General features: G+C 43.9%; 1 protein-coding gene across 1 annotated transcript in view; it reads left to right on the top strand.

Annotated features, from left to right (window-relative positions):
* The window catches only part of tmem94 (transmembrane protein 94), a 150,521-nt gene extending 133,247 nt beyond the window's left edge, over positions 1 to 17,274 (top strand). The window contains exons 29-31 of the mRNA XM_068004365.1: positions 8,343 to 8,436; positions 9,943 to 10,113; positions 15,515 to 17,274. Coding sequence (XP_067860466.1) covers positions 8,343 to 8,436; positions 9,943 to 10,113; positions 15,515 to 15,587 — 338 coding nt within the window. The 3' untranslated portion in view covers positions 15,588 to 17,274. The remainder of the gene's footprint in view (positions 1 to 8,342; positions 8,437 to 9,942; positions 10,114 to 15,514) is intronic.
* The last annotated feature ends 715 nt before the right edge of the window (positions 17,275 to 17,989 follow it).

The following is a 17,989-nucleotide window of genomic DNA, read 5'->3' as shown; positions in this document are numbered from 1 at the left end:
GGACAGTTTCTTAGAGCAGCACGTTCTGGAGCCAACCAGAGAGCAGGCTATTCTAGATCTGGTAATGTGTAATGAGACAGGATTAATTAATTACCTCATTGTAAAGGAGCCTCTAGGTAACAGTGATCACAATATGATTGAATTTCGCATTCAGTTTGAGGAGAGAAGAGTAAGTCTAAGATTAGCGTTTTAAACTTAAATAAGAGCAATTATGAGGGCATGAAGACAGAGCTGGCTAAAGTGAACTGGGAACTTAGGTTAAGGGATATGTCATTAGAGATGCAGTGGCAGACATTTAATGAGATATTTCATAACACTCAGCAAACATACATTCCAGTGAGAAAGAGAGACTCGAGGGAAAGGACGTACCATCCGTGGCTAACTAAGGAAGTTAAAGATAGTATCAAATTGAAAGAAAAAGCATACAATTCCGCAAAGGTTAGTGGCAAGTCAGAATATAAAAAACAGCAAAGAATGACTAAAAGAATAATGAGGGAGAAATTAGAGTACGAGAGAAAGCTAGCTAGAAATATAAAAACAGATAGTAAGAGTTTCTAAGGGGATTTAAAAAGGAAAAGAGTAAGTAAAGTGAGCGTTGGTCTTTTAAGGAGAGCGTCTGAATTAATAATGGAGAATAAGGAAATGGCGGATGAATTGAACAGATATTTTGCGTCCGTCTTCACCGTAGAGGATACAAAGAACATGCCAGAAATAATTGTGAATCAAGAGGTGAAAGGGAGGGAGGATCTTCAAACATCTACAATCACCAGGGAAAGGGTTTTGAAAAAATTATTAGAGCTAAAAGCTGACAAGTCCCCAGGTCCTGACGGACTTCATCCTTGGGTCTTAAAAGAAGTGGCTGCAGAGATAGTAGATGCATTGGTATTAATTTTCCAAAATTCCCTAGATTCTGGAAGGGTCCCATCAAATTGGAAAATAGCAAATGTAACTCTATTCAAGAAAGGAGGGGGAGACAGAAAGCAGAAACTACAGGCCAGTTAGCTTAACATAGGGAAAATGCTAGAATCTATTATTAAGGAGGTTATAGCAGGGCACTTAGAAAATCTCAATGCAATCAGGCAGAGTCAACATGGCTTTGTAAAAAGGAAATCGTGTTTGACTAATTTATTAGAGTTCTTTGAGGAAGTAACAAGCAATGTGGATAAAGGGGATCCTGTGGATGTGGTGTACTTGGATTTCCAGAACGCTTTTGACAAGGTGTCACCTCAAAGGCTACTACACAAAATAAGAGCTCATGGTGTAGGGGGTAACATATTAGCATGGATAAAGGATTGGTTAGCTAACAGGAAACAGAGAGTAGGCATAAATGGGTCATTTTCAGGTTGGCAAGATGTAACGAGTGGAGTGCCACAGGGATCAGTGCTTGGGCCTCAACCATTTACAATCTATATCAATGACTTGGATGAAGGGATCGAATGTACGGTTGCTAAATTTGCTGATGACACGAAGGTAAGTAGGAAAGTAAGTTGTGAAGAGGACATGAGTCTGGAAAGGGGTATAGATAGGTTAAGTGAGTGGGCAAAAAATTGGCAGATGGAGTATAATGTGGGAAAATGTGAACTTGTCCACTTTGGCAGGAGGAATAGAAAAGCAGTATATTATTTAAATGGAGAGAGATTGCAAAACTCTGAGGTACAGAGGGATCTGGGTGTCCTAGTACATGAATCACAAAAAGTTAGTATGTGGGTACAGCAAGTGATTAGGAAGGCAAATGGAATGTTGTCATTTATTGCAAGGGGAATGGAATATAAAAGTAGAGATGTTTTGCTACAGTTCTACAGGGCATTGGTGAGACCACATCTAGAATACTGTGTGCAGTTTTGGTCGTCTTATTTTAGAAAGGACAGAATTGCTTTGGAAGTGGTCCAGAGAAGGTAGAAGGTTCACTTGACTGATTCCTGGGATGAGGGGGTTTTCTTATGAGGAAAGGTTGGACAAGTTGGGCCTATATGCGCTGGAGTTTAGAAGAATGAGAGGTGATCTTATTGAAACATATAAGATCCTGAGGGGACCAGAAAGGATAGATGATGAGGGGATGTTTCCCCTTGTGGGAGAGACTAGAACTAGGGGACACAGTTTAAAAAATAAGGGGTCTCCCATTTAAGACAGATGAGGAGAAATTTTTTCTCTGAGGGCTGTGAATCTGTGGAATTCCCTTCCCCAGAGAGCGGTGGAGGCAGGGTCATTGAATATTTTTAAGGCTGAGTTAGATAGATTCCTGATTAACAAGGGAGTCAAAGGTTATAGTAGGTAGACGGGAAAGTAGGGTTGAGGTCACAATCAGATCAGCCACGATCTTATCAAATGGCAGAGCAGGCTCGAGGGACTGAATGGCCTACTCTTATTTCGTATGTTCGTACGTGGTTTTAGATGTCTTGTCATCTACATGTTCAACACCCACGGTTTTAGTTTGTTGGTTATATGATGTATTAGGGCATTGATGTTCATTTCCTTCCAGTGCTGTATCGCCATGCAGGCTCGTGTCAGTTCTCCTTGTCGCAAGTTAACAATGTGAGCCAGGCCATTGCAGGTGTCAAACTCAGGCCAGAGAAATTGGCAAAGGTTACTGAGCGAAAAGACTAGCTGGAAACCCAGTAATTCACATGAAGGTATGAAATTGGAGAGCAGGAGACCAGTTGGTCCATCAAGCCTGCTCCACACCTCATGATGGCTGGAGCATCATGACTAAACCATACCTCCCTCCAATCTCACCCTTTATCGTGTTTTCACTATCCCTTCTGACCTTCCCCTCTCATACCCCGAACGATCAGTCCTCAGCAAAGGCCTTAGCTTCATCCCCTTACGCCCCCACCTCAATGAATTTCGAGCTACACACGATGCTGAGCTCTTCTTCCTTCACCTCCGTGCCCACTCCTTCGGCCAGGAGTCTCCCTCCACCCCCCGCCCCCCCAGCACAGCGGACCCTTTCTGCCATCTTCAGAATTCTCATTCCACCTGGACCCCTCCCTCTGGCCTCTTACCCTATCTTGATCTTTTCATTGCAAACTGCTGGCGTGACATTGGCCGTCTCAGTTTCTCTGCTCCCCTCACTCACTCTAACCTACCTCCCTCTGAACTTGCAGCACTCCTTTCTCTCAGGTCCAATCCTGACATTGTCATTAAACCTGCTGACAAGGGCAGCACTGTTGTGTGGAGAACAGACCTCTACCTTGCGGAGGTTGAAACCCAACTCTCCGACCTCCCTCTGGACCATGACCCCACCGCTGAACATCAAGCCATAGTTTCCCAGACCGTCACTGACCTCATCTCCTTTGGAGATCAACCCCCTCCCCCCACGGCCTCCAACCTCACAGTCCCCCAACCCCGCACAGCCCGCTTCCACCTCCTTCCCAAGATCCACAAACAGGACTGCCCTGGGAGACCCATTGTTTCAGCCTGTTCTTGCTCCTCTGAACTTATTTCCTCCTATCTCGACTTTTTTCTCCTTGTCCAGTCTCTTCCGTCCCACATCCGCGACTCTTCTGACACCCTCCGCCACTTCAACAGTTTCCAGTTCCCCGGCCCTAACGTCTCCTTTTCACCAGTCCCTCTACACCTCCATCCCCCATCTGGGCGGCCTGCGGGGCCACAACTTCTTCCTTGAACGGAGGCCCAACCAGCCCCCATCCACCACCACCCTCCTCCGCATGGCTGAACTTGTTCTTACGCTGAACAGCTTCTTCTTTGACTCTACTCACTTCCTCCAAATAAAAGGAGTTGCTATGGGTCCCAGCTATGCCTGCCTTTTTGTGGGATACGTGGAAAATTCCTTGTTCCAGTCCTGCTCGGGTCCCCCCCTCACCTCTTTCTGGTACATTGATGACTGTATCGATGCCGTTTCCTGCTCTCGGCCCATCCTGGAAAATTTCATCAACTTTGCTTCCAATTTCCACCCTTCCCTCGCCTTCACGTGGTTCATCTCCGACTCTTCCCTTCCTCAACTTCTCTAGCTCCATTTCTGGGGCTAAGCTGTCGACCAATATCTAATTTAAGCCCACCGACTCCCACAGCTACCTTGACTACACTTCCTCCCACCCCACTTCCTGTAAGCATTCTATTCCCTTCTCCCAATTTCTCCGCCTCCGTTCTGACGACGCCACCTTCCGCTCCAGTGCTTCTGATATGTCTTCCTTTTTCCTCATCCGAGGATTCCCCTCTGCTGTAGTCGACAGGGCCCTTGACCATGTCCGTCCTGTTTCCCGCGCTTCTGCCCTCACCCCTTTCCTCCCAGAGTCATGATAGGGTTCCTCTTGTCCTCACCTTCCACCCCGCCAGCCTTCACATTCAACGTATCATCCTCCGCCATTTCCACCACCTCCAGCACGATCCCACCACCAAACACATCTTCCCCTCCGCTCCCCTTTCAGCATTCCAAAGGGACCGCTCCTTCTTTTGTTTCTTATTCTGTCTCATTACCACCTTCCTTGCCTTGCACCATCACTCTTGCCCTCTACCCTATCACAGACCTTCCCTTTTGTTCTTTCCTCCCCTCCCTCCCTCTTTTTACCCCCCCCCCACCTTTCCCAGGCTCTGTACTTGCTTAAAAACTTTAACTCTGTAACATCTTCGACCTGAAACGTTAACTCTTTCTTTCTCCACAGATGTTGCCTGACTTGCTGAGCTTCTCCAGCATTTTCTGTTTTTATGACTAGATACTTCCCACCCACCCCCACCCTGCAGCCATGTAATCTCCTGGGAGAGGTAACAAACCAGAGAAAAAAAACCAGGGCCAATAAGGGAAAAAATGCCCTGGAAAATTCCTCTCCAACCACCACCGCCCCCTCCCCAGTGGCATTGCTTGATGCTGGGCACAAGCAGATGGCTTAGGGAGATCTAACTGTGGAGGTGAGGGTGAAAAAGAAACGTGAGATTTTCTAAATGGTTCGAATTATGAAGGGAAAGGCTGGTACAGTGTTTTCTGCCAAAACGTTCTTAATGAACCTTTCAAATACTAGTCAGATTGTACAAAACTTTCCTGTTCAGCAGGGAGAGTGTTCGTGGTGAACTGACGTTTTGATTTACACAGATCAACTCAAATCCCACTAAATTCAATTGTTTTGCCCAGAGGCGTTTTACTTGGATCAAAGTGTCTATAAATACAGTGCAGGTTAAGAAGACCAATTTACAGATTGTTGTGTCGTAGCATGCTTAATCACTCAGAAGTTTTAGCAAGTTTTATCTCTTTTTAAGTGCTTTGCTTTAGACTATAGTCTGCTATTGTCTCTGGGCAGAATTTTCCAGCGGATTAAATCTATATAATCATCCTGAGCAGTTAAGACGCCAGTGTATAATTGAGCCGTATTTACAGTTCAGACCAGGACAATGCACAATGGGAGGTGGCACGTGCAGCCTTTATGTTCTTGGCCCGGATCAGAGATGCTTTTGTTTGGTTTCGCCTGTCCTGAGCGAAACTTCTAAATGTGGCATTCGTGTTAAGTACACTCAGCGCAGTTTCAACAGTCGGAGGGCGCCAGGACACGAGCATAGCGGTAAAATTCCTCCTGTGCAGATCCTAGGCTTGCATAGGAACAGGGGTAGGCCATTTAGCCCCTTGAGCCTGTTCCACCATTCAGTGAAATCATGGCTGATCTGTGACCTAACTCCACATACCCACCTTAGCCCCATATCCCTCAATACCTTTGGTTAACAAAAATCTATCAATCTCAGATTTAAAATTAACAGTTCAGCTAGCATCATCTGCCGTTTGCAGAAGAGAGTTCAAAACTTCTACCACCTTTGTGCGTAGAAGTGTTTCCTAACTTCACTCCTGAAAGCCCTGGCTCTAATTTTTAGGCTATGTCATAGAATCGTTACAGCACAGGAGACGACCATTCGGCCCATTGAGCTTGTGCCAGCTCTTTGTAAGAGCAATCCAGTTAGTCCCATTCCCTCGCTCTTTCTCCATAGCCCTGCAAATTTTTTCCCTTCAAATATCCCTTTCAGACAGTGCATTCCAGATCATAACTACTCGCTGCGTTTTAAAAAAAAAAGTTTTTCCTCATTTCACCTTTAATTCTTTTGCCAATCACCTTAAATCTGTGTCCTCTGGTTCTTGACCCTTCCGCCAATGGGATGTTTCTCTTTATTTACTTTATGTAAACCAGTCATGATTTTGAACGCTTCTATCAAATCTTTTCTCAACCTTCTCTGTTCTAAGGAGAACAACCGCAGCTTCTCCAGTCTATCCACGTAACTGAAGCCCCTCATCCCTGGAATCGTTCTAGTAAATCTTTTCTGCACCCTCTCGAAGGCCTCACTATGTCCCCTAGTCCTAGACTCCCCAACCAACGGAAATAATTTCTCTCTATCTACCCTGTCAGTTCCCCTTAATATCTTGAAAACTTCGATCGAATCACCCCTTAATCTTCTAAATTCCAGGGAATACAACCCTAGTTTGTGTAATCTCTCCTCATAATTTAACCCTTGGAGTTCAGGTATCATTCTAGTAAATCCATGCCACACTCCCTCCAAGGCCAATATATCCTTCCTAAGATGTGGTGCCCAGAACAGAATACAGTTATTCACGTGTGGTCTAACCAGGGCTTTGTATAGCTGTAGTATAACTTCTACCCCCTTGTATTCTAGTACACTAGATATAAAGGCCAGCATTCAAATAGCCTTTTTGATTATTTTCTGTACCTGTCCATGACATTTTAATGATCTATGTACATGGACCCTTAAGTCTCTCTGGACCTCCACAGTTTCGAGCTTTTCACCATTTAGAATGTACTCTGATCTATCCTTTTTAGTCCAATATGGATGACCTCACACTTGTCTACAAGGCTCAGAAATTACAGAGCCCCAGTGCTGGTGATTTGGAGAGGGTGGGGGCAATTCTAAGCTTTCCTGGCTCCCCAGTTGCAATGGGATGTCTGGTCACAAAAGGAAGCAAAGTAGGGGATGGGGGAATCACAACAAATCAATATTTCTTTCATTTATGTGAAAAAATGCTTTGCATAGGTTAGGAGTAGGTTGTGCAATTTTCTGTTATTCAACAACCTAGTCTTTATACCCACCTGTGTATATAGGCAGCAGTTAACAATCTAACTTTACTGTGATGCCAACTGACCTGCCTCCCCATCATAATGATACTAAACTCATTTACATGAAGTTTCAACTAACTATGAAAACTACTTCTTAATTAGGGCATTGCACTAATCGGTAATGAATGGTTAGCCGTATGCTTAACATCTTGCAGAAATATAAACAAATATACCCACAGCACTGCAAACATTTCTGTTCTTCTCGAATCATCCTAATATTTCGACAAATTTATTGCGTTTCGCTTCCTGTGCGCTTATGGTAACACAGTGGGTATCACATTTGTGCAAATTCCTGTGTGCGCTATTTTAATGCATTCCATCACAGGATAAGGCTGACTGCTTTGAAATAGCGCAGACGAAATGCACCATCTTTGTATTTTTTTTAAAAAGTGTACTTTTTCTATTCTTAGTCCCCCACCTCCTTTTGCGAGCTGCTGGGAAGTCAGGTGGCCTAGCCTCAAACTGCTCCCCAAACCGCTGTTAGTGCTGCCCTGTCATTTCTCAGCCTTTCGAGTCAGACAACTGAGCAGGTGAACATGCCAACCAGCCCGCTGAAAGTAAGAAACTACGGAAATTAAACTCGCGTGTACATCCATTGTCAGCGAAAGACAGGGAGATCTCAAAACTCAGATTAATCAATAAATCTTCATCCAATCTTTTTACTGCTACCCTACCCACACTGCACCACATAAACCCCCACCTGTAAAATACACCATGCCACCAACCATAACAGTCACGCCTAGTATTATAAGCCAAGCGAGTGTGACAGTTGAGTTATTCTATAACTCATTAGCAACTGTGTCATTCATGAGTTATTTCTGGAGGTTCCCGTGTCCTCCCTCTACTCTGTTGGCCTGCCCACACCCATTTAGTTCTGATTGAGTGCAGCAGCCACCCTCTGACCCCCATCAGAGCACCAGGCAGCTGAGCTGCATGTCCGCAGCTTGGATACAGCAAACACGACCATCTCCCTCATCTCTCTTCCTTCTGTCGCTTGCTGTCCCACCTGGCGGTTTGTGGGGGAACCGTAAACATCAAGCAATCCTAGGATTTAACTATTTAACTTACACAGTCGTGAAGCAAACTACGTGACCTTTGTCGTGCCCAGGGAGTGTTCGACATCAGGGCTAACTGCAGAAAGTAGACTGGTTCAGATCCTTCCTAATCTGTACTTCTATTTTTACCCAAGCTACAAGTACAGAACCAATGTACTTTGTAAACAGACAGTGCCCTAAGTAGATGTATTGGTTGCTAATTTAGTGTTTTTCTTGGTTACAGTATGCATCTCCATCAGCCATGTTCATCAGTCCAAAACACTGTGGATGAAAAGTCCCTTCAGCAACTTATGGTGGTGCCTCACTCTACCTGTAGTGTAAGTATCGCCAGATAAGAGCACTTTATAACTGGACCACATCCCAGGTAAGATGTGGCTGTGGTTAGGTGCAGAGTGAAGACTCCCCCTACTATGCCCCGTCCAGGACTCCCAGATCATGTATAGGGCAAGTTAAATGCAAGGTAAAGCTCCATCCATTCTGCCCATTATTGTGCCTTAACAGTAACCGGTCTCCAATACAAGCTATACAACCCTGCACCTCAGCCTGAGAATTTATCTAAATGTATTCTTGGCAACTTTCGTTAACCAGTCAGGAAACAAACTCATTTGCATCAACTGTTTACTGCACTAGGGTAAGCTCTTATTAAAAGGTGAAAAACTCCTAAATTTAATACAAGTGGAAAACCTTGAACACAAAGATTCAGGAGATTTCTAACCAAATGAGGAGTGAGATGCAGTTTAAAACAGTACTACTTTCTCCTTTGGTTAGTCTGATCTTTGTCATGTTTTATGTAGTATTGCAGTTCTGGATGACCACTGGAAACATAGGGACCCACAGCATGTGGCACAAGGCTCTTTGGGCTTCAGCTCCATCACAGGGTAGTGAAGGAGGAAAAAGGATTCCTTTCTGTACATTAAAAGTATATTCACAGAGGCTTTTCCAATGGCTGCGCAGTGTGGTGCTGAGCCGTACGTAGCAGGAAGGATCCAGGTTTGATTTCTGCCCTTGGACATATGAGCTGATCTCACCCAAGGCAGCAGTAAGGGCTACAATTGATCTCTGTCCGTCTAGAGCACAGAGGGTGAAAATCAGCTTAGTTTTCCACTTCTGGTCGTGATCCTGTGCTACCCATAGCGTGCGTATGTATGTATGTCGGCAAAATCAGGCTGCGACTGATTTGCCTCCACTCCCATCGTTGATGGTTTGCCGGCACTCACGATGTGTGAATCATAGTCACTTGGGTGAGGTTCTTTGCCTGTAGAATGGCACCTGGCAAGAGTTAACGTCTTGAGGGGAGAAAAATTCAGGAGGAAAAGATATTCAGAGACCATTGATAGAGATCTTTTAAAATTATGAAGGGGTTCGATAAGGTAGACAAATAGAGAAGATATTTCCACTTGTGAGGAGTCCAAAACTAGGGGTCACAAATATAAGATAGGCACTAATAAATCCAGTAAGGAATTCAGAAGAAACTACTTTACTCAGTAGTGAGAATGTGGAACTCACTTCCACATGGAGTAGTTGAGGTGAATAGCACAGATGCATTTAAGAGGAAGCTAGATAAGTACAGGAGGGAGAAAGAAATAGAAGGATATGTTGATAGGGTGAGATGAAGTAAGGTGCGAGGAGGCTCGTGGATCATAATCACTAGCATAGACCTGTTGGGCCGAATGGCCTGTTTCAGTGCTGTAAATACCATGTAATTCTATGTACTCTTACAGCCATACAAATGATGGAGAAATGGCCCTGCCATTGACCGTCAAAGGGCAGATGGACTCATGAGCCTGTATCTTAATCTGCCTCTTGTTTCTTGTAATCTCCAGGTTAGTGGGTCAAATCATACTGGCGGTGGTGGATTTAAAACTCTGGAAGAATATGAACACCCCATTGACCTTTGACCTGCAGGACATCCCATTGATCTCCTGGCTCCTAGGTTTCCTGTCTGTCATTCTAGTGGTGTTTGTCAATGAAGTAGTCAAGCTGCACGAAATCAGGTAAGTGCACAAGCTTACAAGGAGTATGAGCGGCTGCTGACTCCGAGGCCCTTGCTAGCCTATAGTCAGTGTCATTCCCACAGGAAGTGGAGAACTTTCTCAGCACCTGAGGTAAAAGAAAGCTGGCCTTAAAAGCATGATGTTTTAATGCAAGAGAATTTCCTTCAATTTCTTTTTAAACTTTATCTCCCTTATTGTGTTTTTATAATAAATTTATAAAATCATTAGTACTTTCTGTGAAGCTGAGACTATTTGCAGAATTAATTCATAAAGGTGTATGTTACAGATCTTGGATCCCCTGGATCAGCCGCAGGATGCTGCAGTGTCCTGGGTTAGTCCCACTCCCACCTCTCTCATATCGAACCATAGAAAAGATACAGAATAGAAAGGGGCCATTTGGCCCATCGTGTCCACGCTGTCTCAGAACAACCAGGTGCCCATTCTAATCCCACCTTCCAACACCTGGTCTGTAGCCCTGCAGCTGACAGCACTTTAGGTGCAGGTCCAGGTACTTTTTAAAACAGTTGCGGGTCCTTGCCTCTACCACCAATTCAGGCAGCGAATTCCATACACCACCCACCCTCTGGGGGAAAAAAGTTTTTCCTCATGTCCCCTCCAATCCTTCCGTCAATCAACTTAAATCTATGTCCTGTAGTACTTGAACTCTCCGCTAGGGGAAACAGGTACTTTCTGTCTACTCTATCTGAGCCCCTCATAATTTTGTACACCTCAATCAAGTCACACCCCTCAGCCTCCTTTGCTCTAAGGAAAACAACCCAGCCTATCTAATCTCTCCTGGTAACTGCAATTTTCAACCTCTGGTAACATTCTTGTAAATCTTCTCTGTGCACTCTCCAGAGCAATTACGTCCTTCCTGTAATGTGGTGACCAGAATATCCCAGGCAATGTTGTAGTTTTCCTGGGCTTGTCCCACTCCCACCCCTCATAATCCAGGGTATGTTGCAGTGTCCTGGGTTAGTCCCACACCCATCTCTCATATCCCACAGAACGCTCTATTAGCTCTAGAAATAAACTGCTACTGACAATAAATAAATAAAAATGTCAGTGCAGGCAGTGTGTCGGGACTGCAATATATGGGAGTTTGTGGACAGTGCAACTGTCTCAGATTGCCACATCTGTAGGAAATGTCTCTACCTGGAGACACTCCAACTCAGTCATTGAGCTAGAGTGCGATATAGAGACACTCCAACACATAAGGGAGGGGCAGGAATTTCTGGCTGGTTTTCTCGAGAGTACAGTCACACCTCAGCGGAATGCACAAGTGCAGGACAGGGAGAGTGTGACTATCGGTCAGCAGGCCGGGGGAACATAGGGGAAGCAAAGAAGGAGGTCCCCCAGACATTGGTCCTATCCAACAGGTACAATGAACTTGCTACCTGTGAGGATAAGGATGTAGGCTGCATGGAGGATGGCCTGAATGCTCACCATGGCACCGTGGAACAGGAGGCAGTCCAAGGGGGGAAGGAGCAGAATAGAAAGGTTGTAGTCACAGGGATTCGATAATTAGGGGGATAGATAACGTCTTCTGCAGTTGCCACCGAGAGTCCAGAAGTGTGTGGTGAGTACCTGGTGCAAGGGTAAAGGATGTCTGAGCAACTGGAAAGAATTTGGAATTTCTTACCTAGTACATAAGAAGCCCAACCTGAGAGAAATCACTGCTGGATCTAGTAATGGGAAATGAACCACAGCAAATAAGAGAAGTAAGCGTATGGGGAACATCTAGGCAATAGCGATCGTAACATAATGAGGTTTAAAATAATGATTGAGAAAGACATAAGTAAAACAAAGACCAAAGTAATAGATTGGAAAAAAGCTAATTTTGAGAGGATTAAAAAGGAACTAGGGAAGGTGAACTGGAAAAACAAAATTGAGATAGAACAGCAGTGATCAGTAGAGTTCAGGAGAGATATATTACACCAGAAAATAAGAACAATCAAGCCAATAATGAAACACCATGGATGTATAAAGAGATACGGGTAAAATTGAAACTAAAGGAAAAAGCCATACTCTAAGTATATAGACAATAAAGGGGAGGATGACAAAAGGGAATACGAAGAGGTTAAGAAAGATGTCAAAAAAACAATTAGGAAAGCAAAGAGGAACTATGAAATTAAATTATCAAGGAATATAAAAAGAAATAGTAAAGTATTCTACAAACACATAAATAACAAAAGAAAATCCAGGATAGGGATAGGGCCACTAGGGATGTACAAGACAAACTCATAGGTAATGACAATGAAATGGCAGAAATATTGAATAGTTACTTTGTCTCTGTATTTTCCATGGACACTAACGTAGTGGACAAGACATTAGAAGAGGAGATCAAAAAAGATATAAAGACATTTAATATAGAAGGGGGCAGATAATTGATAAACTAATCAAACTTAGAGAAGATAAAAAGCCCCTGGTCCGGATGGATTGCATCTGCATATATTGAAAGAAGTTAAAAAAGAGAAAGCAGAGGCACTATTATATATATATATATATATAAAAATTCATTAGAAAAGGGAATAGTGCCAGAGGACTGCCGGAGAGCTAATGTGATTCCTATATTTAAAAAGGGAGATAGAACAAGCCCAGGGAACTATAGACCAGTTAGCTTAATGTCGGTGGTAGGAAAGATAATGGAATCTTTACTCAAACATCTAGAAAATGAAAATATAATAGTATGGAATTCAAAAGGGAAGGACATGCTTGACCAATTTGTGGATGACAGATTGGAGGCTGTAATCAATACAAAAAAAAATGCAACAAAGTAATAATACATTAATAAACTTGCAGAATGGCCTTGTAATTGGCAGATGAATTTCAATATAGGTAAGTGTGATGTGCATTTTGGTAGGACGAGTAAGGGGGCCACATACTGCTCGGATAATAGTCTAAATGAGGTAGAGGAGCAAAGGGATCTGGGGGTACAGATACACAAATCACTAAAAGTAACGATGCAAATTAATAAGGCCATTTTTTTAAAAACGTAAACCAAATACTGAGGTTCATTTCTAGTGATAGAATTGAAAAGCAGTGAAGTTATTTTAAACTTGTATAGAACCTTGCTTAAACCACACTTGGAGTACTGTGCACAGTTCTGGTCTCCATATTATAGAAAAGATATAAAGGCATTGGAGAAGGTGCAAAAAAGATTCACTAGGATGATACCAGAACTGAGAGGATATCCTTATCAGAAAAAGCCGAATGAATATAGTGATCAGAAAAGAGAAGGCTGAGAGGTGACCTGATGGAGGTCTTTAAGATAATGAAAGGGTTTGATAGGATAGACATGGAGAAAATGTTTCCACTTGTGGGAAAGTCCAAAACTAGAGGTCATAAATATAAGATAGTCAGTAATAAATGCAATAGGGAATTCAGCAGGAACTTTTTTACCCAAAGAGTGGTAAGAATGTGAAACTCGCTACCACAAGGAGTAGTTGAGGCAAATAGCATAGATGCATTTAAGGGGAAGCTAGATAAGCACATGAGGGAGAAAGGAATAGAAGGTTATGCTGATAGGGTTAGATGAAGTAGGGAGGGAGAATGCTCGTGTGGAGCATAAATGCCAATATGGACCATTTGGGCTGAATGGCCTGTTTCTGTGCTGTAGACTCTGTGTAATTTTATGTAACGCTGCAGTGTCCTGGGTTAGTCCCACTCCCACCCCTCTCGTATCCTACAGAATGCTGCAGTGTTCTGGGCTGACTCCCCAGCCCTTTTATTTTAAAATTTCTCCCCCTCTCTTGATCTTTTTTACCCATCCATCTGGCTCCTTCGTGTAGCTCCTTAGCTCCCTCAGTCTCCCCTTCCTCCCTTTTGAAACTCAAAATGGAAGAAAATGCTGCAAGTGCAGCGCAGGCCATCAGTGCCTGTGTGAAGGTTAACAGTTGGGCTGTAGACCCTTCATCAGTACTCAAGTTTGACACCGTTTAATCACCACTGAAATTTGCTTCAGCTTCTCAATTTACTCCATTGAACCTTGGTGGTGTCCTGTAATTTGGGCCCTTTACACTAACTGAAAATTTTCATAACCTGTCTCTCCAAATTTCAGTAGCATTTCATTATAAGGAGATAAAATAGCTTTCACTGTTTCTTTCAGCATGGACAATATTTTTTTTTTGTCCAGTCTGGTTTTGAATAAATTTTGGTGAAAAAGTAGGTACCGATAGGAGGTACAGGTTTAAGAGGTACTGAATTACCAGATACAGTCTTACAGCACATGAACCGTTCCTATCATAATTCACCTCTCACACTGACTGGCTCGGCAACCCTTCAGAACTGGTACCTTGGTCTTGTTACCACGTGCTCTTTAACCAAAAACATTTTTAAGAAAGGAAGGAAAATCAGTCACTGTTTGGACAGTTAACCCTCTGATCTAAGCAGTAGTATATTTGCATCAAAGTAAATGGCGCTTGTGCAGCCACTGACAGTCATGGTAGACCTTTTGCATGGGTGCAAGACTAGTGGCTGATGAACACTGCAAATAAATTCTAATGTTCAGCCAAACAACAACTACTTGCATTTATATAGCGCCTTTAACATAGTAAAAACCTCCCAAGGCACGTCACAGGAGTGTAATCAGACACCGAGCCAAAGAAGGACGCATTAGGACAGGTGACCAAAAGCTTGGTCAAAGTAGTAGGTTTTAAGCAGCGTCTTAAAGGAGGAGAGGTGGAGAGGCAAAGAGGTTTGGGGAGGGAATTCCAGAGCTTAAGACCTAGATGGCTGAAGGCACGGCCGCCAATTGTGGAGCGAAGGAAGTGGGGAATGCGCAAGAGGCCAGAATTGGAGGAGCGCAGAGATCTGAGGGTTGTCAGGCAGGAGGAAGTTAGAGATAGGGAGGGGCGAGGCCATGGACGGAGTTGAATACAAGGATAATCATTTTTAAATCGAGCTGTTGGTGGACCTGGAGCCAACATAGGTCAGCAAGCACAGGGGTGATGGGTGAAGGAATACTTGGAACTAAAGGACCTATTATGTGGCCGTATTACCTTTAACTTCAGACGAGTTCTCAGCATGAGTCAATGCTGCTGATCATTTAAGCGTTCAACTTGTGCGAATTTGATGTGATTTTTCCAGTGCTATGAGCAGTTAATACCCAAAGAATAAATCTGCTTGTAGTTCTCTTTTTAATTATCCTGCAAGACCATACTGAGAAACTGTTTTATGCTCGTACATAAATGACAGACAGGTATTTAGACACCTCGGTAACCATTCTGAGGGGGGTGGCGCAGCTCTGAGTTCGGTGCTGTTTATGGCTCAGCCCAAGAAGCATTACATAGTTTTAAAAAAAATTTTGTTAAAATTAGCACATTGCTGGATTAATTCAGGATTTAAATAATTTAAGTGAGGATATTAAAAAAAAAACCTCCTTTGCCTCCTGTTTCTTCAGAGTGAGAGACCGTTACCAGAAGAGGCAGAAGCTACAGTTCGAAACCAAGCTGGGAATGAATTCTCCGTTCTGACCCTGGGAACAGTGCTAGAGAGCCACACCAACAACTGCAGGGAAGGAGGAGGAGCCCCTCGATCGACTTCAGTCAGGTCAGGATATCAAGTCAGAGCTGGACCTCGAGCACCGGATTACTACTGCATGAAGTCTTTGGAACTGCACTGGAAGCTGCCAACCAGATACCCCAGGACAGAGATACAAGGGGCATGGAAATACGGAATGCAGTGCTTCAGAAAGCGGTACCTGGAAACGCACATTAGCACAAGCAAAAGGGAAAAAAGACTTAAATTGATGTACTCTGGCGTAAAGTCTGAATACCTACCTGCAGTCATCGGAAAGGGCATTAATTTCACATTGCAACCTCTTTTTCACCATGCGTGTCCATCGGGCTACGGCCCAGGGATTGCACCACAGTGACAGGATGAGGAACTGCTGCTGGAGCAAGGGGATGTAATATTGGTTGTAGCTTCACAGGGAAATTGTGAAAGCTTCGCATAGGGATTGGTTTATGGGTCGCCTTTTCTGATTTGGGGATTTGAAGTCCCAAATCCATGCACCAGGCAACATTCAGTGACGTAATAACCCCGTACGTTACTGCCCTTCACCATTAAAAGTGTCTTACAGAGCTGGAGTCAATGTTTCCTCCGCCCACCCCCACCAGTTTTTAAGCTGCTCTCTTTCATTAGGACTTCCCTACACAATAGCCACTCGGCAGCAGGGAGCTCCCTCCTCACTCACGGCCAATTCTGATTATTCGCTAGCTGCTGGGAGGTGCTTTTTATATTTTTTTTCAAAAAAATCTCTTTAGGTCGGTAGCTCATCCAGACTGCAAGGCTCCGATCAGAACTTGCCATGTCGAGCCCAGCCGTGAGTACCCACCTAACAGTAAGGTACGTGCGTGCACCTTTGTGTGCGCGTGTGTGTGTCTCTGTGTGTGCATGTGTGTTTCTGTGTAGTACCAGACTGATTGTATTTTGTTTGGGAGGGAGCAATAAGTATTGTGGATTGTACCTGAAGTAATTCTACTGTATATTGGATAGGAGAGGGGGGGGTGTTAAATGTTTCAGATCAGTGGTTGCCTGCTTAACCTGCTGTGATTGTTCAGTTAAGGGAACACCCCCATGAAAAAATTGGCTGCACGGGTTGACTGGATTACAAGTAGACACTGGCATGTCTATGTGGCATCTAATGATCATTGTACTGGCCAAATCCTCATGCTCCATCGTTGCCCACACTATCTACATACCATCCTCTTACAGGGAGTTGGCATCACTGGGGGTAAGAACATCGCCATCGCATTAGTGCTGCAGGCTTTAATCTTTCTATTCAGCCGACATAGATTTTTGCATTTCCATAGCGTCCTGAATAAAATGTGCACTGGGTATTAAGACTTCGGGTAAAATGAGCTGCTCAAAGTCTGTGACAAACTTCAAACATTTTGTCACAGCTACACCTCTCGGCTGCGCAGCAAGCTTTACAGTAAGGGGGTGTTCAGCCCCAGTTAGTGGGCCATTGTGAAAAGCCACTAGTGGGAGGGGCCACAATGGGCCCATATTCAGCTTTGGTTTGTTGCATCCCTAGTTTAAAGTGAAGATGAAGGAACTTATAAGAGTTCCTGCTGGCCCTCTGTACCTTGGTAAAGAATCTAAAGCGTGTAGCTTCTGATCCGCAATGTACAATAAAAGATCATGTTCAATGTAAAATAGGCATTTGGTCCAGCTAAGGTATTAAATAGGTCACCCTGTGAAATGTTGGACACCTCGTGTCATAGGAACTTAAAAAGCTTCAGGTACCGGTTTGGTCCCTTACTGTTCAGGGCCCTGCAGCTTCTGATAGGGTTGTACACTGTTGTAATTATGATCAAATTTCCCTCCCACCATTGCTGCTTCCTCTCCAACTTCCACTTGTCTCTATTTATTTGTGACTGTTTAATGTTTGAAGCTATTTTATATTTCCAGAGAGAATCATGTCAACATTTGCACTGACATAGTGAGCAAGTGTAAGAGATGTCACTGCGGTACATGTGCCATTGGAAGTGTATACTTCCTCATGTGGGAGGTGTGCAAATATCATCGAGAGCCAATTTCACTCAGGTAGCTTGTCATACTGTGATACGGACTCCTCCATTTCAGAGGAGGTAGGATTTAGCAGCATAAGGCGTGCGAAACGGTACAAATGCTGGAATTGATACTAAACGCAAGTAGTGACCATACAGCACCTGATGTGCGTGTAATGCTACTTTTACCCAATGTGTAATATAGTCACTGAATCCCCATAAGTTTCAGTAAGTGTTTTGAATCCAGAAGGGCATGGTGATAAAAGCAGTACAAGTGAATAGAGATGAGAGCATACACTGCCTCCTTAGCAAATGCTTGTTTGACCTCGTGCATTACACAAATGTATGCACTCACAAGCCTG

The sequence above is a fragment of the Heptranchias perlo genome, chromosome 23 (genome assembly GCF_035084215.1).
Source record: "Heptranchias perlo isolate sHepPer1 chromosome 23, sHepPer1.hap1, whole genome shotgun sequence".
NCBI classification, from domain to species: Eukaryota; Metazoa; Chordata; class Chondrichthyes; order Hexanchiformes; family Hexanchidae; genus Heptranchias; species Heptranchias perlo.
This window is presented reverse-complemented; position numbering and strand designations above follow the sequence as displayed.